At 43.6% G+C, this 24448-nt stretch overlaps 4 protein-coding genes and 1 non-coding gene across 11 annotated transcripts in view; 3 read left to right on the top strand and 2 right to left on the bottom strand.

The window, feature by feature from the left end:
- Nucleotides 1–3028: 3028 nt before the first annotated feature.
- Nucleotides 3029–5766, top strand: GDF9 (growth differentiation factor 9). The gene is made up of 2 exons (NM_206988.3): nt 3029–3496; nt 4528–5766. Exons 1-2 carry the CDS (start codon nt 3073–3075, stop codon nt 5475–5477), a joined length of 1374 nt encoding a protein of 457 aa, NP_996871.3. The 5' UTR covers nt 3029–3072; the 3' UTR covers nt 5478–5766.
- Nucleotides 5767–7326: 1560 nt separating this feature from the next.
- Nucleotides 7327–7917, top strand: UQCRQ (ubiquinol-cytochrome c reductase complex III subunit VII). Its single transcript, XM_414651.6, has 2 exons — nt 7327–7526; nt 7694–7917. Exons 1-2 carry the CDS (start codon nt 7373–7375, stop codon nt 7786–7788), a joined length of 249 nt encoding a protein of 82 aa, XP_414651.4. The 5' UTR covers nt 7327–7372; the 3' UTR covers nt 7789–7917.
- A 1253-nt stretch (nt 7918–9170) lies between these two features.
- On the bottom strand, nt 9171–9226 carry MIR12223 (microRNA mir-12223). Its single transcript, NR_161978.1, has one exon. It is a non-coding gene; the product is annotated as a microRNA mir-12223 (primary transcript).
- A 2494-nt stretch (nt 9227–11720) lies between these two features.
- Nucleotides 11721–13787, top strand: LEAP2 (liver enriched antimicrobial peptide 2). Its single transcript, NM_001001606.2, has 3 exons — nt 11721–11850; nt 12423–12559; nt 13507–13787. Exons 1-3 carry the CDS (start codon nt 11794–11796, stop codon nt 13541–13543), a joined length of 231 nt encoding a protein of 76 aa, NP_001001606.1. The 5' UTR covers nt 11721–11793; the 3' UTR covers nt 13544–13787.
- Nucleotides 13788–13789: 2 nt separating this feature from the next.
- Nucleotides 13790–24448, bottom strand: part of AFF4 (AF4/FMR2 family member 4) — a 49682-nt gene continuing 39023 nt past the window's right edge. For 6 of the 7 annotated variants that reach the window (XM_015294064.4, XM_004945032.5, XM_004945030.5 and 3 more), the window contains 7 exons: nt 23984–24047; nt 23694–23830; nt 23262–23333; nt 21985–22078; nt 21421–21464; nt 20362–20582; nt 14450–19766 (listed from right to left, as the gene is read on the bottom strand). In XM_015294064.4, the coding sequence (XP_015149550.1) occupies nt 19648–19766; nt 20362–20582; nt 21421–21464; nt 21985–22078; nt 23262–23333; nt 23694–23830; nt 23984–24047 (751 nt within the window). In that variant the 3' untranslated portion in view covers nt 14450–19647. Of the gene's footprint in view, nt 14060–14449; nt 19767–20361; nt 20583–21420; nt 21465–21984; nt 22079–23261; nt 23334–23693; nt 23831–23983; nt 24048–24448 lie in introns of those variants that run through there. The other variant, XM_004945033.5, reaches the window with a different exon arrangement.

Consider the following 24448-nt stretch of genomic DNA (forward strand, 5'->3'; position numbering starts at 1 on the left):
TCCCCCTCCGCCCTTCCCAAATCCATCTACCTCCGTCAGTCCCAAATCACTTCCAGATGGGTACGCGCTCTCTCAGCAATTGGACCCGAGCAGCGCGACTCACGGAGCGGACCCCGCTCAGCCCAATCCCCGCAGCTGTGCGCCCGCCCGGCCCGGCCCCGGGGAGGCACGGAGGTGGGGTCACGGGGAGGCACGTGGAGCTGGGAGCGGGAGCTGCTGGGGCGAGAGGAGGAGAACCCCCCACATACACACGGACACGGGGAGAGAGCGCAGCGGCCGCCCCGAAGTCGTGGGAACGGGCAGCGCTGGGCAGAGTAACGGCGTGGGTTCCCTTCCGTGGGGTTCCGAGCGGCCACGATGCGCTGCTCCACAGCTCGGTGCTTTTCTCGCTGAGGGTCACACAGGGACACGCATGGCAGCCCAACAGAACAAACAATTCCCCGTTTCCTTACAGCCTCGGCCCGGTCCCAGGGAACGCCGGCTGCCAGAATGGCTGGAATTGCTCTTTTATTTAAAAATAATTTTAAAAAACGTGAAAAATGGCACATGTGGGTACTGTTATTTACCTGTCCTACCTGCCGCCCCTGGCCAGGTGACAGCAGCAGGATCACGGCTGTCTGGTGATGCTCGTAGGTCCCTTCCAACTGAAGTGTTCTAAGGACACGGCAGATCTCAGCCCTGTAGCAGCACACACAGACAGGAGGAGGAATGCCAAGCATCAGCGCCCATCTCCTGGCTTGTCAGAATTTATTTGGGTTTTTATCCTTCCCCTTTCCTTAGAAAAAGTAAAATAGAAAGGAAGAAGGACTTCTGCAAGCCTATCTGTGTGTTTGTTAGGAGTGCTTTGGTTTCTTATTCATAACCAACCAGCACACACCAACCACATGTGTTTTTTCCCAAAATGTGCACCTGATGACAGCACTGCATGGGATCACACTGCAAATAAACCACTCTAACAGCAGTGTCCCAGCCAGCACAGAAAAGCCACCGCCTCACCTCCCCTCTTCCTCCCTAACAAAGGGCACGGCCTGAGCTGCCTCGCAGGCCTGGATGGACTGAGCAGCAGAGGAACGAGCTCTCATCATTCTTTTTTAATGAACATCTGATTACAATGAGGAGAGACCCATCAGCTTCTGTGCAGTATTTGCTGAGCGGTGAGGCTGTGAGTGCCGTGCTTGGACATTGCATATCAACATCGGTCACCTACCATCACATGGCTGATGGGAAGCAGTGCGTGGATGAATCCTAAACCAAGATTTCAGTACAGAAGAGCTGTAAGTGAGCACTCCACAAGCACGTTCCATCACTGCAGCAAAACTGAAGGGGTTGGACAAAGGTAAGCCCAGCAGCCTCAGCAGCCCACGGGCAGAGGAGGGCTGGGCTCCATTGCAGTGACCCAAGGAGGGCTGCGCTGTGCCAGGTGGTTGTTTTCACTAAGGATGAAGTACAGCTTTTCTCACACCGCTGCCTATTCAGTCACTGAACTCGTGTACTAAATGAACCAACTAACTGACTGCCCTGCCAAGAGCGGTTATTAACTCCAGTGGTACAAAGCACAGACTCAGGGTCTCTCAGTGCTGTGCTACACACTCAGCTTCCAGCACTGCTGGTAATGCATCCAAAGGAGCGGCAGTGCACCTCTGCAGCATGCCCTGCTCCGGGTATGGAGAAGCAATGCAGCTCATCACAGCACTGCATGCAGCAACCTTCATACTCAGAGCAGGACACAGCTCCACAGCAGGCACTGAGCTCAGAGCTACAGCGTGGGGGTAGTTAGCTACGGCTCCGCAGCATTATGAAGGGACCTTACAGAGAGCACCTGGTGCTTCTTGTGTTTCACAGCGCTCTGAATCAGCTCAGCAAAGCACATTGTTGGGGCAGAACAGCTGCACCTGCAATTAATACTTTTGCTCTCTTGTGGAAACAAACAAATGTCATTATCTAGCTACAGGGCAGAGCCACCAAGTCTTCTTCTCTGCTTCATAGAAATGCAAAGATTGCTATTCATCTCTGATAGTACAAATGAGGTATTTGGTGCTTCCCAAGGAAGAAAAAAGATGTTGGAGAGCAGCTTAAATAGTCATGGAATGGCAGACACCATTGTCACGTTTGTCTGACACTGACACAGAGAGGGGATGGTTTACACGCACAAGAGAGCAGCAGATCAGCTCATCATGTGTCACTGAAGGATGTATTTTTAAAAGGAACCAAAGCACCGACCTCATCCAAAGCAGTGTTACACAGATGGCCTTAGATCTGATGGTATCCCCCTCTCACCACAGTCAAAACAGCTTTAAGAGATGTAAGAAAAAAGGTGATGTTGTTTCACATTACAGATTGCTATCTGAATTAACCTTCCACTCCAAATGAAAGAATTCTGTAAGTCAATTAAGCATTCTCTGAACAAGCACTCCTTACTTAGAAGCCGTAAGATGTGAAAGCTAGATTACAGGTGACACTTCACTAGATCACTGACAGCACAGCTCTAATTAAAAGCATCTGGCATGAAAACACATTCCCTTACACATTTTCCTCACTCAATAAAACAAAAATCCACCCCTTTCATTACATCCTGTAAGAAGAGTTTCTAAACACTCCAGGCAGGCACTACTACTCCAGTCGGAGTCTTCGGGAGCAATAATGTTTAGCATCTTATATACATTTAGCAATGCTAACTGGCGCTGTTGCTGCCCTTGCTTTAACAGCTAACCCACGAATACCGGAATTCCCGCAGGTCGCGCTCTCAGCCGGACCGGCGGCATCCCTTCCCCTCCCGGCTCCCCCTGGGGGCCGATCCATGAACAGTCGTGCCTTACAGTTTACCAGGTAGAAAAGTGTAACCCTGAGAAGCAGCGTTTGTTGGTGAGACGCCGCCACGTGCAAAGGCTCAGCCTGACCGCACACACACACGTGGGTTCCACAGCCAGCTGCGGGGCTTTCCCTTTGGTTTCTAATCACAAAGAAACCTCCCTCCTGAGCCACAGCTGAAACACATATAACAGCTCGAGCTCGCGTGCTCTTTTTTCTTGAATGCTTAGGGGGAGGCGTTGTTAGGCTACAGCCCTGAAGAGCATGGGGGGTACGTGGAGGATCTGTGTTTGTTTCTATTGCTGCCTTCACTGGCTTTCTTCCAGCATCCAGTGCTCCCCCCGCTCCAGGGATCGCACAGCACCTGACAAGGTCTCCGGGCTCCTGGGAGCTCCTGAGCTCAGCGAGCTCCACCCGCTGCTGCGGCTGCCCAAGGGCGTGAGCCGAGGCTATGCGCTCCTGCCCCCCCTGCTCGAAGTGCTGTCTGACCAGGGACGTCAGAGCTGGGAAAGCGGGACCCCCAGGCTCCAGCCGGACTCCCGAGCCCTGAGGTACATGAAGAGGCTGTATAAGATGTACGCCACCAAGGAGGGAATCCCAAAGGCCCATAAGAGCCACCTCTATAACACTGTTCGACTTTTCACCCCGTGTTCTGAGTGCCAGCACCGCCACAGGGACCCGATTACAGGTAGGTGTGGAGTGACCTGGGCTGCCCGGCTCACACTGCTGTAGGCATTTCAACAGTCAGTCTCATGCCAATGTATCCTAAATACAGCAACAGTTAAAGCAGGGGTCTGAATCCAAAACAACTTCCTAAAGTAAAATGTGGAGGCTGCTGTTAAAATTCATAACTTTAGATGAAAAATCATTAATGTAAACCATATTGTAAGCTTATTAAGATCCATAGAGCCCTCATCTGACTTTTAATCCTTTGCTCTCTCTCTGTGTTTGAAGACCACTTAAATGTGCTTATGTGCTCACAAAGAACAATTTCGGACTCAGAGGAATACGGCAGTGCTGAGCAGTAGGAGAAGCAGCGTGCTGAGCATTCAGCTCCACACCTGGAGAGAGGGCCAGGCCAGCACAGGGCTTCAATAATCTCAGAATGAGATGGAAATGGCAGTAAATAGAAATAACATCATGGGAAAGGACAAAGATCAGCATATCCTATGGTAGGGACAAATAAGACAGAAATATGCATTCAGAATAGCTTGGAAGCTGCCCTTTCTGTTTCATGAGAGAAAAGCAAACTGACAAAAATGACTTTCAGCTTTGCTGTTAGTCAGGTTCACTGGCAGCTGTTAGTCAGGAATATGTGTGTAGGAAGAATAACTGGAGTTAATGCTAAAAAGCTAAAGTTTTAAAGGGAACCCAGAGGCACATCCTTTAAAACTTAACACTACTTCATTTTATGGCTTCCTGTACCATTCCACGTGTCTGGTTCCTCTTTCTCCATACCAGCACTGAAAGGACAGCTGCCAACTTTGTGTGCTGTTCCTTAACTGCACTCTAATGCCTCTTAAAAGCCTTGGGCCTCCTCGGTTTTGTTGATAACTTTTGGTTCTGACCTAAGTAGAGATTCCATATAATAAAAGTATGGGCATTTAAATTGGTTTCTTCTGCTACTTAATTTCTGATTATCTGCTATGCCATAGCATTTATGTACTGGTGGTAAATCAAGATGCATTAACTGTGCAAGATCTTTGTTTTCCTTCTCAGGAGACTTTCACTCGGTGGATTTGCTCTTCAACCTGGATCGTGTTACTGCTCTCGAGCACTTACTCAAGTCTGTCTTGCTCTACTCGTTTGACACCTCAGTTCCCACTTCTTCCTTTACGTGCACGTGCCATTTGTCTGTGAAGGAGCATGATTTTTCTAGCCAAGTATGTCCCAGCGTTTCACACTCCGTAGCTTTTAGCCTGCACTTTGAAGTTAGAAAGCGCAAGTGGGTTGAGATTGATGTGACTTCTTTTCTGCGGCCTCTCATTGCTACTAACAGGAGGAATATTCATATGGCTGTGAACTTCACTTGTCTGACGGGTAACCCGCAACATAACACTAAACAGGATAATCTCATTAATGTGGCTCTGGTCCCCCCTTCTCTTCTTCTTTACCTAAATGATACCAGCGAGCAAGCTTATCACAGGTGGAACTCACTTAGACACAGAAGGAAAAGCCCGGTGCGGCCCAAGCAAAGGAGCAGTCTGTTTGCTGATGTGACAGGTGATGAAGGAAGACAGAACACGCAGGGTAAAAGGGCATCTCGGCATCGAAGAGAAGAGAATCTGAAGGAAGCTCCAGCGACTGCGCCTCAAAACTTGAGTGAATATTTCAAACAATTCCTGTTTCCTCAAAACGAGTGTGAGCTCCACAGCTTCCGTTTAAGTTTTAGCCAATTAAAATGGGACAAATGGATAATAGCCCCGCATCGATACAGCCCTCAGTACTGCAAGGGTGACTGTCCGAGGGTAGTCGGGCACCGTTATGGCTCTCCTGTACATACAATGGTGCAGAACATAATATACGAGAAGCTGGACTCCTCTGTGCCCAGGCCCTCCTGTGTTCCTGCCGAATACAGCCCTCTGAGTGTCCTGACAATAGAGCCTGATGGCTCCATAGTCTACAAAGAATATGAGGACATGATAGCTACTAAGTGCACTTGTCGGTAGTGGGTGTACCCTAACCTGTCTTACACTTAGTTTGGGTGTTTTGCTTTGCTAACAGCTCTTTCAAACTGAATAGGGTTTAGCATGGAGTTAGTGGGTGTTTATATAACAGCACTGTTTTTGTATCCACTCAGCCTTTCTAGAATGTGAAAACAAATGTAAATATCTTTTTTATTGGAATAATATTGCATTTGAACAGAAGTGTTTTCAACTACCAGATGCCTCTTTTAAGCTGTTTTGTTACAGATTTAATAATAAATAAAGTGAATGCCTATCACACACATCACTTAAATGCAGTGTCTGCTAGTCTTCCTCTGTATAAAGAAATCCTTTGTAATGAAACTTCTGCTAAGCTTCTGGGGAAAGAGGAAAGGTTAATGTTAAAATTACTTTCTCAGTATTTCATTCTTCTTCTTTTCCGAATTTCCAGTTCCCCCAGCACTTTTCTTGTAAGAATGGTGCAGAAAATGCTTATTGCAGGCTGAGAGCTCAAGCTAAGGGAGCTTTGGCTGCAGCTCATGTAAAGGACTGCTTTGGTCGGGACTTTTTAATAGAAGAATGCAGTGCTGCTTTGTGTGTGGTTTTCAGAATTGCTAAGAATAGCTCTTAAAACAATTTGTGAATATATTGTTGCATAAACTCCTCCGTTCTCTATCAGTCTCTAACATTAGATCATGACTCACACAGTTCCACGGGGCTTAGCCTGGGCATGCAGCCTGGCGGGGAAAGCACAGAACGCAGAGGGGCTGTGCGTGGCTCACAGCACACTGGCAGGGCAGCAAATGTGCTTCACTGCCTTCACGTGAGCCTGAAGTGCTGTGTGGAGCTGTGGTGCTGCCTGATACAACACAGCCTCTGCTGATTGCGTTAGCCTGGGACTGCTAAACTAAAAATAGTGCTTACTTTGGCTCTGAATGAGGGTGCCTCTTACTAAGAGCTCAAGGCAAAATAGCTCCATGCCAAACAAACTCCTGCCCCAGGTCAGCGCCCTATTTGATTGGTTTAGAAAAGGGTTCCTTACCTAAGAGTGTCACTCCCACCAACCCATTTCAGACGATGGGAATTCAGCTCTGCCAAACATTTGTTTACTTAAAGTGGTCTCCTTTCAAATGATCTCTGTGGTTCTTTCGTCAGTGATAAATTCCGGCAACGTCCTTCAGGGACTTCTTCTCACGGCATTTTAGTGGGGATTGAAGAGATCGGGCAGACTTCAGCTGATCCAGCCGAAATAAATATGGAGGTGTAAAATAAACTCATTGGGAGTTTAAACTCATCAGCGTGAGTGTGAAAAAGGCAATTCAAGAAAAAGCGTTCAGGCTATGGAAGCTGTCCTGGGGGCAGCTAAAATACAGTTACAGAAATGTGTAACCTCTCACCAGAAACGTGCAGTGGGTTACAGGGCGCATCCTCCGGGCTGTGATAACACACCCTCTGCTCCGCAGCCATACTTACAGCGCTGTAACAGTGCGCACCTCTGGCTGTACAGACACAGAACTGCGAGCGCATCGTTCCCGCCCCTCAGCAGCCCCCCGCCACGGCGCTGAGGCTCCTCCCACTCCTCAGCAGCGTCAGACACGCCCTGCCTGCTCCTCTCTTCCCCCCTTCCCTGCAAAGCCAGCAGAAGCTGCATCTTTAACGGAGCTAATTCGCGTGTGTAGGATTGTTAAAGCCGATGGGACAGCGAGACGAGCTCCGCAGGCGCCTGCAGCCCTGAGGGGAGCGGCGATCGCCGAGGCCTCACGAGGCGCAGGCGCGCACCGCCTGCTGTAACCCATAGTAACCCATGGTAAACAATGGCCGCGGAAAAGGGGAGCGGCCCGGAAGCGGAAGCAGCATCTGAGATTCCGCTTCCGGGGCACGCGGCAGCAGCGCAGTTGAGAAGGTCACACGGTACCACCATGGGCATCCACTTCGGGAACCTGGCCCGGGTGCGCCACATCATCACCTACAGCCTGTCGCCTTTCGAGCAGCGGGCCATACCCAACATCTTCTCGGACGCTCTGCCCAACGTGTGGCGGCGGTTCAGCTCGCAGGTCTTCAAGGTTGCACCCCGTGAGTAGGTGGCGGGGCTGAGGGGGGCTGAGGGAGGCGGAGTGGAGCAATGGGGTTTTATAGCGAGGCGTCTTGGCGTGGCTTTGTTGTTTCAGAAGCACAGCGGGTGGCCCAGGCCCAGGCTGCTCTGTGCCTTGCCCTGTGTCAGTGTTCCTTTTCGTTTCCAGCCTTCCTGGGCGCCTACCTCCTCTACTCCTGGGGCACTCAAGAGTTTGAGAGGCTGAAGAGGAAGAACCCCGCTGACTATGAGAACGACCAGTGACTGCATCTCTAAGATGTTACCGCTGTGTATTACCAACGGCCTGTTGCTATGCTTGTTCATGTAACCAGAGGGACAGGGAGATAATATATAATAATGCCTAATAAACTTTAACTTTGGCCCATGTCTTTATACGGAGTCTGTCTTGAAATGTTTAAGGTGAATTGCACCACGTTATCTGTCAGGTGAATTCCATACAGAGAGATAACTGTACTAAAATTCTCTGGGCTCACATTGCTTTATTTCACGTTTTCAGACTCTCTGACTCCTACTTCCTGGAAATACTTCTCAGTGTAGTTAGCTGAAGGCAGCCCTTGCTACAGCACAGGTGATGAGAAATAACAGTACAGCGGTGAGCTCTTTGATCCCTTTATCTTTCCCTCACTAACCACTTTTTGCTTGAATTAGAATACATTCTAGTCTCCGTACCTGTGAAGAACAAACAGTCTGATATGATACTGACAAAAATTGCCCAACTGGACTGATGGTTCAGACTTGAATAGAGCTTTGACCTTCTATACAATTACCAAGTTATCATCTGATTATTATTAATAAATATGATAAACTGCAATTCTGATGTTTGGTTAGTGTTAGTTGGCTGAGTAATTCCTAGGGAACTACAAGGAAGTAAAAGGATTATTTTAACACCCAAAGATGATTTAAGGAACTCTATTACTACCATTATATTTTCAAACATGTGACTACAAAATTCACTTTAGAGCTCTTACGTATACGACACGCTTTGCTCTCCAAAGTCCAGAACATTTGGCTCATTCCTTTATCTTTTATTTTTCTTAGTGTTGAGCTGTCTGTCTCAAATTCAAGCATAAGCAAAGTATCACCTTTATCTCCCTGACACGCTATTCCTGTAGCTGGTACTGAAAATTTATCTAATCTGCAGAGTGTGACGTTTTTCTGTGATAGTTCCTTTATGGGTTAAGGGCTGAGCTGTCTGAAAGACGAAGATGCTCAGTCTCTCACTTCAGCAAACTGGGAGTATACACCTTTTATAGCTGAAGGCTTTCTTGTTCTGTACTCCCAGGTGCAGTCTGAGGTTGGCAGAAACAAGTAAAGCAAGCTACTCCTCAGTGCTGCAAGTTCTGCTAAAAATAAACTGTCTAACTCTCTTTCAGTTCAATCCTATCTTCTGCTTAAGCAAGGGAGCAATGAACTGGGTACTCCAATTCTGAGAACAGTCAAAGATGTCCACAGGCATACTTGATTCAGAACTCTTATTTGGGTCCTATTTACTTACCCTCAAAAAGCAACAGCAGTTGAGTAGTAGCCTGAATAACAGGACAACTAAGCTTCATACAGTGGGAGCTTGAGTCAGTACTTCTTTTTCAATGCCTCTCAGCAGTTCTGTTGAGCACGAGCAGCTCAGAACAGAGCCCAGCCTCTCTGATGAGGTCTCTGCCCTCATTCACAGACAGCTGAACTATGTCCTGACCAGCTGCTAGACTACTGTAAACAGGTGGCACATTCAGCTGCCGCTGGTGAGTTTACCTACAACCCGGCAGCCCCGTGAGCCTCGAGCAGCAGCACTGCTGCCAGGCCCTGGCTTTTAACCTTCATGCTGCAGGGTCAGCAGATGGGCTGGAGCTGCTCCCTGTCTGCTCCTGCTTCTGGCAGTGTCTGCTGCAATCCCGCTGAGCTGCTGTCATCTCTGCAGTTGCCTGCAGGCCCAGCCCGTGCAGCAGGGAGCGAGATGCAAACCCGGCACATCGGCACACTGCTGCGGTGGTGGCTCCCACCTGCCAGGTGGGACGTGGGAGTTCAGCTGAGCAGCACTTCAGAGTCTGAACAATGCAGTTGAAAATTTCTCCATCACCTGATTTATTTCTGATGTTCCTTCACTAAATGTTAAAAGTGGCAACACAGCAGTGTTTTATGTTTTCTTTTTCAATTGTTTAAACAATTGCAATGGCTGTTACTGGCAGCAGTAGACCTGGACTGCGCTGTATTTGCATACATGGAAACAATTAGTCCCTTTTTCTTTCCTCACACAGCTGAAACAGATTGCAGCCTAAAAGGGATCTGCAACTACAAGGGCATTACAAAGGACCTAGGATACACAACAATTTTGTCCTATTGTCACAAATTACTAGTTTTAGCTAGCCAAAAAAGCTGAGAAAATGACATACTGAAGGCACTGCTCTTAGAGTTGAGATGCAATTTCAAACCTGTGCTCCACAGGTGAAGTCAAGACGAACCACTGGCTCTTTTTTCCTGTCTCTGTTCTATAGTGCCTAGCGAAGAAAGGAATAATTAAAACTCAGCTGTCTGTAAAGAAAGGATTCAGTGGAAGAAACAATTGAGAAATTCACAGCCAAATGTAAAAAAAAACCAACCAACGCTGCAGTTCAGTTATTTGATCTGCAATGATTATGTGAGACCCAAGAGTGCAAAATAAAGACCGGTTTTGATTCCTCCTCACAGGGAAGCAAGACAAATAAGGGGAAGTGGGAAAATGTAAGAGGAACCCCAGGAAAGGAACAAATCTTCCAGCAGTGGGTTGGAAGCAAAAGGGTTTTTGCTGCAAATTTGGGCTTCACAGTAATCATCTGTAGGCTGAAACCTGACAACATAGCAGGCATTATCTTAATCTATGTAACTTGCCTTCCACGCTGGCACTTATGCCTCCATATTAAGCAATCACAGAAAACTGTAGCCTATTGCATTCACATCTGGATTTACAATGTAGCTAAAGCACAATTATTTCATGCAGTACCTGACTACTTGAAATATATATTTTTTAAACAGACTGCTTCAAAATCTCCATGTAGAACCCGACACAACTACATCGGTATTCTGTTACTCTGCAACTGAAAAAATCATTTCCTTGACAGATAAAACATAGTTGGACATTCGTGGCAGCTGGATGTATAAAATATCACAGACAAAAAGGAGGAGATACTGACAAGGTGCACTTACAGAGCAGTAATCTTAGGAACACACTACTCCTACTTGTCTCAGTGGGAGACAAGTGGGAGAAGCATGTCTCAACTTTGGTATTTTGGAAAAAATGAGAGGCAGCATGTAGTCCTTTTCAAACATTATTTTCTCCAGGCTGTTGGCAACCTCAAATCACCACAGAAAAGTTTAAGATTCCTCTTAATTACAGTCTGCCTGTCCACATCAGTGGGAGTTTTGTTGGCACCTTTCAGAAGATTGCTCATGAGTTACACTGTGAGACACAGAGGCAAACTACAGCAGAGAGCGTTCATCCCAATACACCAGTCTTGCTGCATGGAGCAACCCACCTCCACAAAATCCTTGCAACCATCTCTTCCACTTTTGTGCTTTGCTACCTAGAGATTAACTGCGCATGAGGATCCTTCAAAGAACAGATCTGTGATTTACCTATCAAGTATTAACGTCATTTTTACATTCCAAACCCCACACGGAAAATATTACATCTGATTCTCAAGTGCTACTTGGTGGAAAGAAAGGTTAAATGACTTGCTTGTGACTCTTTCACGCACCAAGAATGAGAAGCAGAATTGAAACTTTGATTCTCTGCTCCAGACACTCTCAGGAGAACAGCATTTACCTCCCAGCTGGCAAAACCAGAGCTGTGCATACTGTGAATGTCACAGAAGTCAAATAAGGTTATGGCTTTTTGATCTTCACCACGATACTGTCGGCCACCCACACTTTTACTTGCAAGCACACAACGGAGTTCTGGTAACATGCTAGATAGACTTTAAAGAAGGAACAGTTGGCAAATCTGGTAAGCTGACCAGACAAAGTACAAGTGGAAGGAGAGTAAATCATTAGCCAGATAGATAGGCCTTGAACCAGATCATTTCAGTAGATGCTAACTTTGTAATTCCCTCTTGCTCCTAAATGAACTTTGTTCCTGTAATGACTGACAGCTGATGCAGTGATAAGAGAATGAAGTCTATAAAAATCTGGCTGTAGCTTGGGAAGTTCTATTCGGGGCTCTTCCAACCTCCTCCGCCCACAGCTGCTCCTACAGTTGAAGTGGCAGCTCATACTGTGAAGATGCACTGTTTGAAAATTATGGCATTCCTTTTATTCTTCTCGCTGCTGCTCAGCCAGGTAAGCACAGATAACTATTTGAAGTGGTGGTTCAAACGTCAGGCAGCAAAGAGGTGCATGAATGAGAGAAACTGGCAGGAGTCAGCAGCATGGGTAGAGCTCTTCTCGCAGATTCGGCATCCCAAAGAAGCAGAGTGACTGCCTAGCGAATATGGGTTACTCTGAAAAGTAATTGAGCAAGTAACTCTGCCTTCCCTCCCAAAGTAACTAGAACGTTGATTTTTAATAACTCTTTCTTTAGGACTCTGATACAGCAATTGTACTTTAAGAAAGCAATGTCTGAAAACAAGAAAGATTTAAAGTCCCGGGGAGGCTGTGGATGCCCCATCCTGCAGGCATTCAAGGCCAGGCTGGATGTGGCTCTGGGCAGCCTGGTCTGCTGGTTGGAGACCCTGCACATAGCAGGGGGTTGAAATGAGATGAGCATTGTGGTCCTTTTCAACCCAGGCCATTCTATGATTCTATGACTCCTCCACTTAAAAGTGTTTAAGGTGATTGACTCAAGCATCAAAAAATGACTCATGCCTGCTGCTGCTGCACGTTCCTGACAGTTGGCTGCAACTCTGTTCCAGGTGTACTGTGCTTCCCTGCACCAACCACAGCCCCTTCTGAGACTGAAGCGGATGACGCCTTTCTGGAGAGGAGTCTCACTGAGACCTGTTGGAGCCTCATGTAGGGATAACAGTGAATGCATCACAATGCTATGCAGGTAACTAACCCTAATCGATATCAAGGCTCAGAGATGCTTGATGCTGTGTTATGTAGAGGAAGTTCCTACTTATTCTCAATCAAATAAGATATGGGATTAATTCTGTGCATAAAAGAAAAGGATGCCAGGAATAAGGATGGAGCAATAGATTCAGACCTCTTTTGTTAGCAGTACAAACAGAGCAGAGTCCGAGTGCCCTTGATGACAAGCCTTAGCCATTGCAATGCAACCCCAAAAAAGTCATCAAAAAAAAAAAAAAAAGAACACAGAATTCTAGGCTGAATTTAGGTACTGAGGCCTTAAAAATCAATCCTTAAAGCCAAAACCGTACACCTTAAAGCATGTATTAATTAATAGGGACTACTGAAGCTCTCATTTTGAAGAGAGCTAAAAGACTAAAGCAAATATTCCTGAGTTGCCATGCACACTGAGTATGAATAAATTGTCCAAACACATACAAAAAGTGATGCTGAAGTTACTCAGTGATTGAAAGCTGATTTTGTGTGGCACCTTCTGTACTCCTGCCAGAAAGCAAATGGAAGAAGAGTAGAATCCATGCATCATCTGCACGCAAATGCTACAGGAAAGGGTAGTCAGGCTCCTCTTTTGCATGCATTTGAAATGCTTCCTTTGGTTCTACTGACTAACATGGATGAACTGTAACAGCAGCTACAGGAAGATAAGTAGACAGAAAGGTGTCTTTTATGTATGATTTGTACACCACTGTCTGGCTATTTAGGCCTGGGTAACGTACTTTGGAGTCACCATGGAAAGCAAAGAACGTAAAATGAATAAAGTCAAACTGAATCAAATCAGTGAGATCAACAGCAGCACCAGCACTGCGACAGCTGAGTAAGAGGAGCACTGCTAGGGCCAGACAGACGTGTGTGAGCCCTACAGGGCTGCCAGTCTGAGCTGTCAGTGCCTGATGATGTTTTGTCCTCCAGGAAGAACCGCTGCTTCCTTAGAACGGCCTCCGAGTGACCTGCCATTAAGAACAGCTGCCACTGTTACTGCTACCACGGCTCAGCTCTGCTTGTGACATATTTATTGACCACTCAGAAGCTACGACAGCAGATCAGCAAAAAAGTACATTCAACTTTCCTGTCATAAGAACTGGTAAAAGGACTTCAAAGAGATGGAGCGCATTTGCTCACCGCGGCTGCTCCTCTGCAGCATGCACGGAGGATGACTCTGGCCATGCTCAATAAAAGGACTCTGCATCTCATGTTCGTTTTGGTTTTTTGTAATTGTTCATATATATATATTTTTTAAGGTGCATATTAAAAATTTATATTCAGCAAACTACCTGGGTTCTTCCTTGCATCCTGTGACCAAAGTGTATGGTGACAGCACATCAGGCATTTCAAGCAGAAGTGCTTATTTCACAGTGGACTTTAGACATTTATCCTTCAACCTGGCAAGTGCATAAAGTTGATCACGCTTCCATCTCATTTCAGTCTCAATAGCTGAACTCTTATCCGTACTTCAAATAAAGGCCTGTTAGAAGAGAGCAAACAAACTGATAATAATAGTGCTAGCAGATTCAATATACTAAATATATCTGGTGATAACTGGAAGAAGTATTTACTTTTAAATTATTTCTAATCAAAATTGCCCACGTCCCAAGCTGACCTCCCGCTGAAGGATCCTATTATTTCAACATACCTTCTATCAAAATCACATTTTGACCAGGTATTTGTTAACGCAAATTGCTGAGGGAAACAAAGCTACTTCTGATTGACAAATACCAACAGGTCTGGGACACACATATACTGAATGGCAGCTTCCCACGTTATACAGAGCGCTGGGACCAAAAAAGAAAGCTCTGCTCAAAAACACAGCAGCAGGGAGCAGACAGCCCATTCAACAGACAGGACCACTTCCAAGTTTAATACAGAAAATCTATTTGATATTTATTAAACTTAGTTTCTCCAGTTACAGTTTTGCATTGTACAAAGCATTTTAATGACACAGTAGTTAAAAAGATCTTTACAAATTGAAATGTGATACCCTTTTCTCCAAATATTTTAATTGCCATAAATTTGTTTAAAAATACACATTAAACGCATGTTTCAGACACTAAACTTTCTATAATCTCAATACCACAAAATACATAGAATATACTATACAGATGTGGAAAAAATCTAGTTAGTATATAATACTTTGCTCACCATTAACAGCTTTATTACGTGAAATGCACATACTGACTTAGAAATCCTAATTTTGAGCCCCAAAGTACCCTTTGAAATTTCAAATGTATTGCAACAAATAAAATCACAGTCGGTGTGTTTTTAGGTTTTGGTTGAAGACAGATGCCTAAATACTCTGATAGAAACAAAACGTAACACGTGGACTCGTCATGTACAAAGTGTGAAACAGAGACATCCCATTAGTTACTAGCAGTACCTTTCTGTATGATTCATAAGGGCTTCATTTATAAGCGACAGGTGAAAAGTTACCTTCCCTCACCCACGAACCCTCCCCCAAAAAACCCTTCTTCATCAAATAATAATTTCAATTAAGATAAAGGATTTTTAATAAATATATAAGCACTTTATCCTCCATATACAAAATTTCTTAAAACAATTTAAAAGGGGGACCAGATACAAATGTCAGGAACTGTGCTTGCAAAAGTCATGCCTGGTCCTTAGAGTTGAGTTTTCAGATGTGTAACGTCAATGCAGCCGAAAAGAAGGGCTGCAGAAGCACTGTGCACCCAATGACACCGATTCCCAGGGCTGCATATAAAAACCAAAGTCAGGGAACACTGCATTCCAATTTGCCTGTATCAGCTCCAATAGCAAACGCAGAGAGGTATGACGGGAATAGGTACGTTTCCATTAAGTTTCCAGATGAAATTAACATGAAGATAGCCTATATGAACCCTAATGCTGTAACACAGCATTCCAAATTGCTCAGTATAGTGTACTCAATTGAAACTCAGCTGAGATCAGCAGAGAGCAAAGAACTAATGCTGTCGATGGCTGCTCTAGCAAAGACCAGAGCTCGTACTGAGAGGAAAAATGTACTCACCACGTAGCTAACCCCTCCCTCCCTGCCTCCCCCCACCCCAACACCTCTGCTTTCAAATGGCATCATGGCATCAGAAACCAATTCCTTGGACAGTAATGGAGTTTGACATACATCACGATTCCCTGATTGATTGCTTTTAGGTAACTTCCACACTCCGGAGATTTGCCTCCTGGAACAGCTCTGTATTTGAGTTGGCCACCAAAAGCTTTAGCTAGTCTTCACACTTCAAGACATCCAGCATTAACACACAGGTTTCCATAACACTGCTTCATTAGATGGAGTAATTTAAACCCTGACCAAAACATTTGTCAGAAATCTATGAATTTGGAAGTTGCTTACTCCCCAGTGGGTAATTCAAACTCGACTTGCTCAGGCCCTTAACATAAATGCTGCGGTGGCAGTAAATATCTGTTAGGTAAATGAAATATTAAATACAGCAAAGGTAGTCTCTCTTTCCAATAGTTTCCCATCCTGGAAAACCACACAATTATCTGCCTACGGCTTTATTTTACTTGCCCCGGGCAAGCACATCATTTCCACAAAGTACTGACTCTGTATGTTAGGGCCATTCATAAATACATTTCAGGGCTTTTTTTTTTTTTTCCTTTTGTTATCACAGCAATCAAGCCTCAGCAATCTAAAGGAACATACATTGCACTCCTGTATAATATGCAAGATTCATCACCAGTAAGATGGTGACTCAGCACTCAATAAATAATATATCAATATAGTCAGTTGCACCATAATCTAAAAACAAGTATAACATATACTTTGGACAGACTGATTTCATATATATATACATATATATTAAAAGACACATACAATACAAATTGCATACTGCCATCAAAAGCCAAGAAGAGCCATCCACACGCTCTACTTTATGGCTAATAGTTTCAAATCAAAACAAAAGTATTGGGCTGTTTTACTCTGGTGTCCTGAAGATTTGATTACAAATACAAATGGTCGCACCTTCTCATCTAGGAACCTGCAGGTTTCACAGCAAATCCAAATAATAGTGATATCTGAGCAAGCCTAGTCTGATTAAGCCATCTTTAAGATTCACCAACTGGGACCGCGTTCAGTAAGGGAATTGAAATCACAGCGTTGATATGTATTTAAGGTACAATCGTCGAGGGAATCGTTGAGGAAGCTGGGAGTGAGGGATCCCCTCCTCAGCCACCACTGCAGCCTGCCTTAACGCTGACGCCGTCTGCATTTCCACTGCTGGCGTGTAGACGTTAAGGAAAGGACAGAGTTGGGCTGTTAGTCTGCACTGTGGCATCGGCATGGAAGCATATTAAGTATTTGCATTTGTTTATAGCTACGAAATCTGACAAAGTACACAACTTCTGTCTTGGAAAGAATGGTAAATCCCAAACCTGATATGCTTTTGGAAGCGTGACATTTAAGTTTCTCTGATTGAAATAGCCACAGATGAGTAAGGCATCTCTTTTCAAAGAACAAGAGCACTGCGTATCTCCCATACGGACAGAAAGCCTGGGACAGCACTGCAGGGCACTGCCCCGTGACGGAGCCCGTCAGCCACTTCAGGCCCACATTCTGACACAACGTAAGCAGTCTTCCAGTTACGCGAAGACAGCTGTTTAAGACCCACCGACCCGGGGACAAGCAATACGTTTTTTTCAGAGACAACTGCGTGTGACACCAAAAGGTATTTGTGGGACTCCAAGGAAATAAAGAAAGCAAATGAATTCCCAGAGATGAGACCATTCCTGCTTACAGTCATGGCCGCTGTGCACAAAGGAGCAAGCTGAAAGCAGCTGCGCCGGCCGGTGCAGCGCTACACAAAAAAATCAACTATGAATGCAACTCCTACAAAGGTATTTTTATATAGCGTCAAAAGAGTGCTAGGCACTTTAGAGTATTAAAGGAAAAATTAGTTGACAGTGTCCCATTAACCAGGATGCAGAGTCTGAGGGTACAGAGTTCTGTCTCTAACAGCAAACACGAAAGGAACGCGATCTTGCACAGTGATTCAATTAAAAGGATGCTCCGACCAGCAGACCTGATGAGTGCTCCAGCTGTAACGGGACAAGTCACAGGTCTGCTAACCAACCACGTGTCGGTTCGTATGTAGCAAAGCTCTTCTGGAAGTACAAAACACGCTGGAACGCAAAGGAAGCTCTACGAATATGCAGCTACCTTTTAGCAGGTTACTCATTTCAAAACCTCTAAACTCTTAAAGCCCATAGGACATACTGCAGTACTGAGCAGCGTAGAATTCTATTCCTTCTTTCGAGGTTGCCATGATTTTGGCACTTAACCACAACGACACAAAACTTTAGTGCAATATTTTTTCCTGAACGTGCACGTTCATCTCTGGTACAGAATCAGGGGTTAAATGGGAGATAAAACAAAGCAGCATTCCACAATCGCACTCTAAAGTATTCAGAGCTTGACTCTTTAAAAGGAGACCACTGCAATGAGAAGTCAGTTTGCATGACAGACACTGGTACTTTTAAAAAGGAAATGGAATTTTACCCAAGTACTGCAGAAGACCACTGCATACAGTACACCTGGTCCTGCTGTAAAACATCTTGTAAACAGTTCATAAAATCTTCATCTAAAAGTAAGGCATAAGGCACACCAGACATGTTAGGGGCACTAAGCAATACTGAAAGCAGTAGCATTTTAAACCTTTGACTCAGACAAGCACCTCACGTGGAAAGGTACTTTGGTTTACACGTTTTGAGAGCAGTCGACTGCAACTCCACAACCCATTTCTGTTGCACCGACTCGCTTCCTCTCAAACGAATATTCTGCTCCATCAAATGCATCAAACACGAATGGGACCTTCATTAATATGGGGGTAAATACAAGTTTTAAATCCATTCTGCATCAAAACGATTAGACAACTTCCCTGTAATAGCAGGTGTGCTCCCCACCCCACAATGGCTGTTGCACTGTCATGCTGTAGTGTCCATTAACCATCAGACCCTAAAAGGAAAAAAACGGACCTCCGTCTCTACTAAAGATTCCTGATTTTCCAGTCAATGAAAAAGATGCAAATGGCAGTTCTGGTAGGAATTCAACTACTGTTGGCTTTTTTAACCACAAAACTGCTGATTTTGCAAGTGTCAAAAAATGACAAGCAAGGAAAGAAAATGCGTTTTAAATGAAGAGATATAAAAAAGCACAAGATTGTCCATTTCAGAAACCTTTCCTATATGCATCGCACCTATCAGACCGAAGTTCATTCCTACACCATTACTCTGATATTCCATCAAATGCAAATTACTGCTATGTTTCGTGATTTGTTATAGTGTTAACCAATGTTTTGAAACTGCCTTGAAAGCAACCCAAGTCAGATCCAGCTAAATATTTTTCCATATAAATTTCTTTAAAATTCATTTAAATGAAGTATTTTAATACGTAGAAGAATATCTGGAATTTTTCTATTTAGTACAAATTCTGCAATAATAAAACTCTAGCTGTCATTTATTAGTTGATTCATAGGCATTAGGCATGAAAAGTATGGTGTTTCTACACGTTAGAACCTATCAATCCTAATTCCTTTTACAGGTTCTACCACCACAAGACATTACAGAGTAACAAAGCTCACAGAGTACTTAAATAAAGTGTCTATGTTTAATTTTTCCTAAGTACTTGGAAGGGTAAATTTAGGGAAGAAACAGCTAAAAACTGCCCCAAATCAGGCTTTTCACAATTAAAATTAAAAAATTAAAATAAATAGGATTTAAACCGACTATTTACGTATTATGACGGGAATTCCAATGACCAAATCTATCCATGATAGATTAGCAAAGCTACACCTTTATATGTCGCAAATTTAAAAATATTTAAATAACTTAAGAAGGGAATACTGAAGGAGTCCATTAACGAGATCATTTTGGGTTAAAACACAAAACACAAATCAGGATGGGAGACATGTGAAAGCATTCCTTGCTCTTAGTGTCAACTAAGCAATGTGTTATGGCAGTCTTCCTTATTGACATGACACAGTGTTGTGGAGATAAATCAGAGGCAGCGAGAAAAATGTGTTCTATCCTCCATTCCTTCAGTTCAAAGGATCACTTGGCATCCAGGCGCAACCAGTGTAGTCCCTGACGGGTGTAACGCACTAGGTCTGTCATGATGCTTGAATTAAAAACCAGAGGGCCCATAGCTTTATCCAGTTCAGCAAAGAACTCTAAAACAACAGAAACACAAATTAGGCACAGTCTTTCTCATTGGCTGCTGTATGGGAAACGCTGCACTCCCTAAAAGAACACCTCCTCAGCACGAATCTTCCAGATCGAGGCAAAAGAAATGAGAGATGGCTGAATGAAGGCAGAAGAAAGCGAAAGGACAGAGGTCCCTTCTAGACCATTTCTTTACTGTTTTGCAGAAGACTGGGTGGTAAGCATAATTACACCGGGGTTTAATTGTTACAAAACGTTCTTGGCCTTCTCCCTCAAATGAGCATATTCACTTCAGGATTTCAGAAAAGGAAATGCACCAAGTTCTGCTTCCTGCAGAGAACAACTTACAGGAAATGCAAGATTTATTTATTTATTTTAAGCATAGCTGGTAGGAAACATTACATCTCCAACACCAGCTGACAACCAAGACAGCCAGGCCAGGGCATCACTGTCATCAAAGGAACTATTTTCCATCTTTCTTTCGCAGAGGACCCAATTAAGTATCATTGTGCACTGTTACGTGTAACTCCAAAATTGAAAACCTGTTAGAATTTAACACAAGATGCACGTCTGAGGTTGTAACTTGCCCTTCCCTACCCTTACCTTTCTGTTCTTTAGACAGCTGTTCAGCTTGGTCCCAAATTTCAGTGGCATAGAGGAAGTTGGATGTAACTTGGACATAGCTGGCTGCCATCTGATGGATCCTCTGGGGGATCATCACCGAAGACCCACTCCCTGAAGGGTTGGCTGTCCCAGAAGAGTAATTTCCTGAATTCCCTGGAGACAGCTTTGGAGAGACTGGAGATGGCATACCAACAGGCTTGCTGCTTATCCAAAGAAAAACAGTACATTGTAAAAGGCACACACAGGTACATCAGGCGTGTCATGCAAACCTATCTTCCCACACCTCAGAACATGGGATGCTAAAGCACTCCCAATTCACACACCGAGAAATCAGGACTGGCCCTGCAATCAGTGAGCTTTTGAAAACCTCTGAGGTTCCTCCAGCTCCTCTATTTTAGCCTCACAACCACATCGATACGCAGCACCTCTCAATTAAATTCACTGCTTGAATTAATTGAACCTTAAATAGTAATAATGAAAAAATTAAAGCAAGGCAATTATGCAGCCATTATATTTTCAAGTAACATGATACAAATCTGAAATGCCCTCCTAAAATTCTGTATTTTTTTTTTTAATAGAGTGATCTGTAAGAAGTCTTTTTGTCATATTTCAAGAAAAGAAGAAAATTGCTGTACTAAGGAAGAGCCCATTGTGAAAGTACTTGTAGCCATCTGGGCCACAAGTGCATCACTGCAGCACTAATAAAGCTATTGTTTTGAGAGCAAAAGCATTATATAAAACAACAAACCACTGAGACAAGTGACCTGTGTGTTAAGGACACACGGGAGATTTTTTTATTCATTCCTCCCAACAAGGAGTTGCCTGAGAATATTTCTGTACAGCAGTCTTCTAAAGCTCTTATCAGAACACTTATCTGAACAACGGAATCAAAATCGAGACCTGAGAACAATTAGGAATTAGTTCAAAAACAACCAAGGCTCAAAAAAGTGAAAGCTGCTCTTTGAGCACCTCAGACTTGCAGTTTATGTGGAAAATGAGCTACAAATGTAGAAATACAGGTAAACTTTTACTACCTACCTTCCCATACCAGGTGACGGTGCTTGAGAATTATTATAGGAATTCTGTAGGGAAAAAATAAATTTATGCTTATACCTCAGCTAATTATATTTTATCTGGTTGTTTAATTGATCATTTCTGAACATGAGTTCTCATGGCTTTTCTTTTAAGCAATAATCAAAATCACAAATAATACCAAAGTACTTTCAAAATGGGGAAAAACATCTGTCCTACTGATGATTAAGACACAAACCAGCAAAGTTTTAGCTTTGTTATGTCTACAACAAGAAAGTTATTTTTAAATTCTCTTTGAAGCCAACTAAATTTACTAAAAACAAAAGCTGCACCAAAATGTTAATAGGAAGCTATCATTAGGACCAACGGGTTGATGACATTATAGTCATGCTGTATCCTCCCAGCTTTAAACTACTCAGCTTGAATGTACTTTCAAGGTCCAGTCCTAAATTAGGGCACTCTGGAAGTTCACATGCAGCAGTCTGAATACCAGACAGAGGAATTTTAAGTGATGCAGAGCTTCAATTTGATTAGTTTTTTAATATTTGAAGAAAATATATATCCAATTACCTTCAGATGTTCAGTCAGAGTTTTAGAATATTTCAATGCACTTTCCTTTTTCAGTTTGAAAAGCCTTAGGTATAGTAGAGATTGGCACCGAAGACTAACCAAAGACAAACAGCAAAACATTTACAGTTAAAATCAAGCTTATCACAACATGGTGAAAATAAAAAATTGAGTACCTGTGTTTTTAAAAGCTTTCTCTCTCAACACTACAAATCCAATTGCCAAGCTGTGACTAGCAAAAGTCCCACACCACCTTTACTTCTCAAGAAAGTAAAGAACAGTTATGTGCCTTAAGCTGAAAATACAGTTTGCAGTGACTTTGCTGATACAGGTCATCTCCAGTTCTGAGCTCAGCAGCCAACACTAATTTACTTCCTACAGAAGGGGTTCATTTATTTTTTTCTCATGTCAAGACATACTGAGTCGGGTGCATTCTGCCATAGTTCCCTCTTCCCTTTTCCACCTGACGCCATCAGCTCTGTTCTGCTACTTCCTGCAGCCATTTAATTAATCCAGAAGGCAAATGACAATTCTTAACAGCCATTCCAGGCTTTGCCATATCACTGGGTGAACACACAGCAAGGACCCCAAACCTTTCTGCTGTTACTCCCCCCAAATCCAATAGAAAAGTTCACCTTTCCAAGAAAGTTTCAAATCAGAATTGTAAATTCATTCTACTGAGTAAAGCAGCGTGTGCTGATTATGTTATTTTACAAAAATTAAAGCCAAAACCAGACAACAGTTTGCTTGTTAATGCAACCTCAAAGTTTCCCGAAGCATTTAGGTCACAGCCCAACATCAGCTGACCATGCAACCAACTCAACATAATCTGTTATTTTTGAACATTATAATTTACAAAGAGAGAAAATGAAGAGCTCAGTTCATCAACAGTAATTTTATCAAAACATTAAGGATGATGAAATTCACAAAGGCACCTCCATCATTTTTAGCCATATTAACAACTTCATCGCATGCAACAGACAACTGACCAATGACATCACATTCTAAAATAAAAGCAGTAACTGACGTAATGTTATGGAAGTCAGAGCTGAGAAAAGTCAGTAATTTCCTTAATAGCTGAAAGACTCATCTGCTGCTGTTAACATGCCCTCCGTCCCAATTTACAGTAATCAATCTATAGCACCCATCATTCCATATAGTCAAATGGAAAACTCCTATTTGGTTCAAAACACCTGAAAACTCAGTGTAAGACAGCATTTCATGGAGAGAAAGCACTTTCAGTTAATCACTGTGTAATATAAAGTTCAGGACACACATACCAAAGCACTGCTAGCCTTTTGTCTGCAGCCGTAGCATCCGGTGCCAAGTAATTCTTCAGTTTCATAGTGTACCTATAAACAAATTATCAACAAGAAAACAATCTATCAAGTAAACCACAAAATAAAAAGTTATACTATCATTTATCAGCCACCAAAGTTCTTATGAAACTCTAACTTCAACTCCTTCACTGTTTCAGGTCCCTCCCTCAGAGCCTAAACAGAACATGGCTAGGCAGTAATTGGAATAGCTTTGCTCTGCACATGTTACAAATTGTTAAGACATCAGGAACTTTGGAATAAGGGATCTCAACCTTCAAGTACACACTTCAAGTTTCAGTAACTGGAACGAAGCGGCAAGTGATCTGTTCTAAGTGGAGAGCAAGGGACTTCAAAAGTTAGTGGCAGAACATCAACGTGCTCTACAGTGCTTACTTGATTAATTCCACAGTTTCTGAATACATAGGGAACGGGGACTTGGATTCCTGAGCATTTTTCTCCAATGCATTCCCACACTCAATGAACGACACTACTGCATCTAGGTAGTACACAGCCTTCTCAAACCTGTCAGACTGAGAAGATTGAAAAAAAAAAAAAAATGAGGAAAATATTGAGAGGAAATACCAGAAAGTTCTGTAGTACAGACAGGCAGCAACATAGCAAAAGCAGTAAACAAAACCCAGCATAATGTGCAAACACTGGATACACATTGCAGATTTACTTACCAATGCATCTGCATTATGTTTTAACTTCTTTGCTTCCTGTAAATAATGATCAGCTGAGTAAGTCCTACAATAGAAGACACATTTATGGACTCAGACCACCTACACTGCGTTTCCTTTTATGACACAAGTTTGTTAATGTTATAGCTTTCACTTCTTCCCCCTAACTCAAGTTACAAGAACAGGAGTTACTGTATCACAATACCATTCTTGTAGATATGCAATTCAAAAAATGAAGGCTCCTCTCTGCTACCAAAGACAACAACTGCTCACTATGGGTGAAGCAGACTCTGTTAAAAGAGAACTGGCAGCAGTGATATTCTGAAAGGGTACAATGGATATATCAACACTTAAAAACAGGGCAACCCTGGACTATTTAAAATCTACTGTTTGGTCCGTCCATGCTCTGCAGGAACACACAGAGCAGGCTAGAGTTCCTCCTCAAGGAGTGCACCGTCTGCCAAGTAA

This window comes from Gallus gallus, chromosome 13, assembly GCF_016699485.2.
Source record: "Gallus gallus isolate bGalGal1 chromosome 13, bGalGal1.mat.broiler.GRCg7b, whole genome shotgun sequence".
Classification (NCBI taxonomy): Eukaryota; Metazoa; Chordata; class Aves; order Galliformes; family Phasianidae; genus Gallus; species Gallus gallus.

What these genes read in the sequence shown, in the direction of transcription:
- GDF9 (NM_206988.3), top strand. Translation starts at nt 3,073, where the DNA reads ATGGGGGGTACGTGGAGGATCTGTGTTTGTTTCTATTGCTGCCTTCAC. An exon ending in CCACAGGGACCCGATTACAG is followed by an intron (nt 3,497 to 4,527) that starts GTAGGTGTGGAG and finishes TTTCCTTCTCAG; the next exon opens with GAGACTTTCACTCGGTGGAT.
- LEAP2 (NM_001001606.2), top strand. Translation starts at nt 11,794, where the DNA reads ATGCACTGTTTGAAAATTATGGCATTCCTTTTATTCTTCTCGCTGCTG. An exon ending in TCTCGCTGCTGCTCAGCCAG is followed by an intron (nt 11,851 to 12,422) that starts GTAAGCACAGAT and finishes ACTCTGTTCCAG; the next exon opens with GTGTACTGTGCTTCCCTGCA. An exon ending in TGCATCACAATGCTATGCAG is followed by an intron (nt 12,560 to 13,506) that starts GTAACTAACCCT and finishes TTTGTCCTCCAG; the next exon opens with GAAGAACCGCTGCTTCCTTA.
- UQCRQ (XM_414651.6), top strand. Translation starts at nt 7,373, where the DNA reads ATGGGCATCCACTTCGGGAACCTGGCCCGGGTGCGCCACATCATCACC. An exon ending in GGTCTTCAAGGTTGCACCCC is followed by an intron (nt 7,527 to 7,693) that starts GTGAGTAGGTGG and finishes TTTCGTTTCCAG; the next exon opens with CCTTCCTGGGCGCCTACCTC.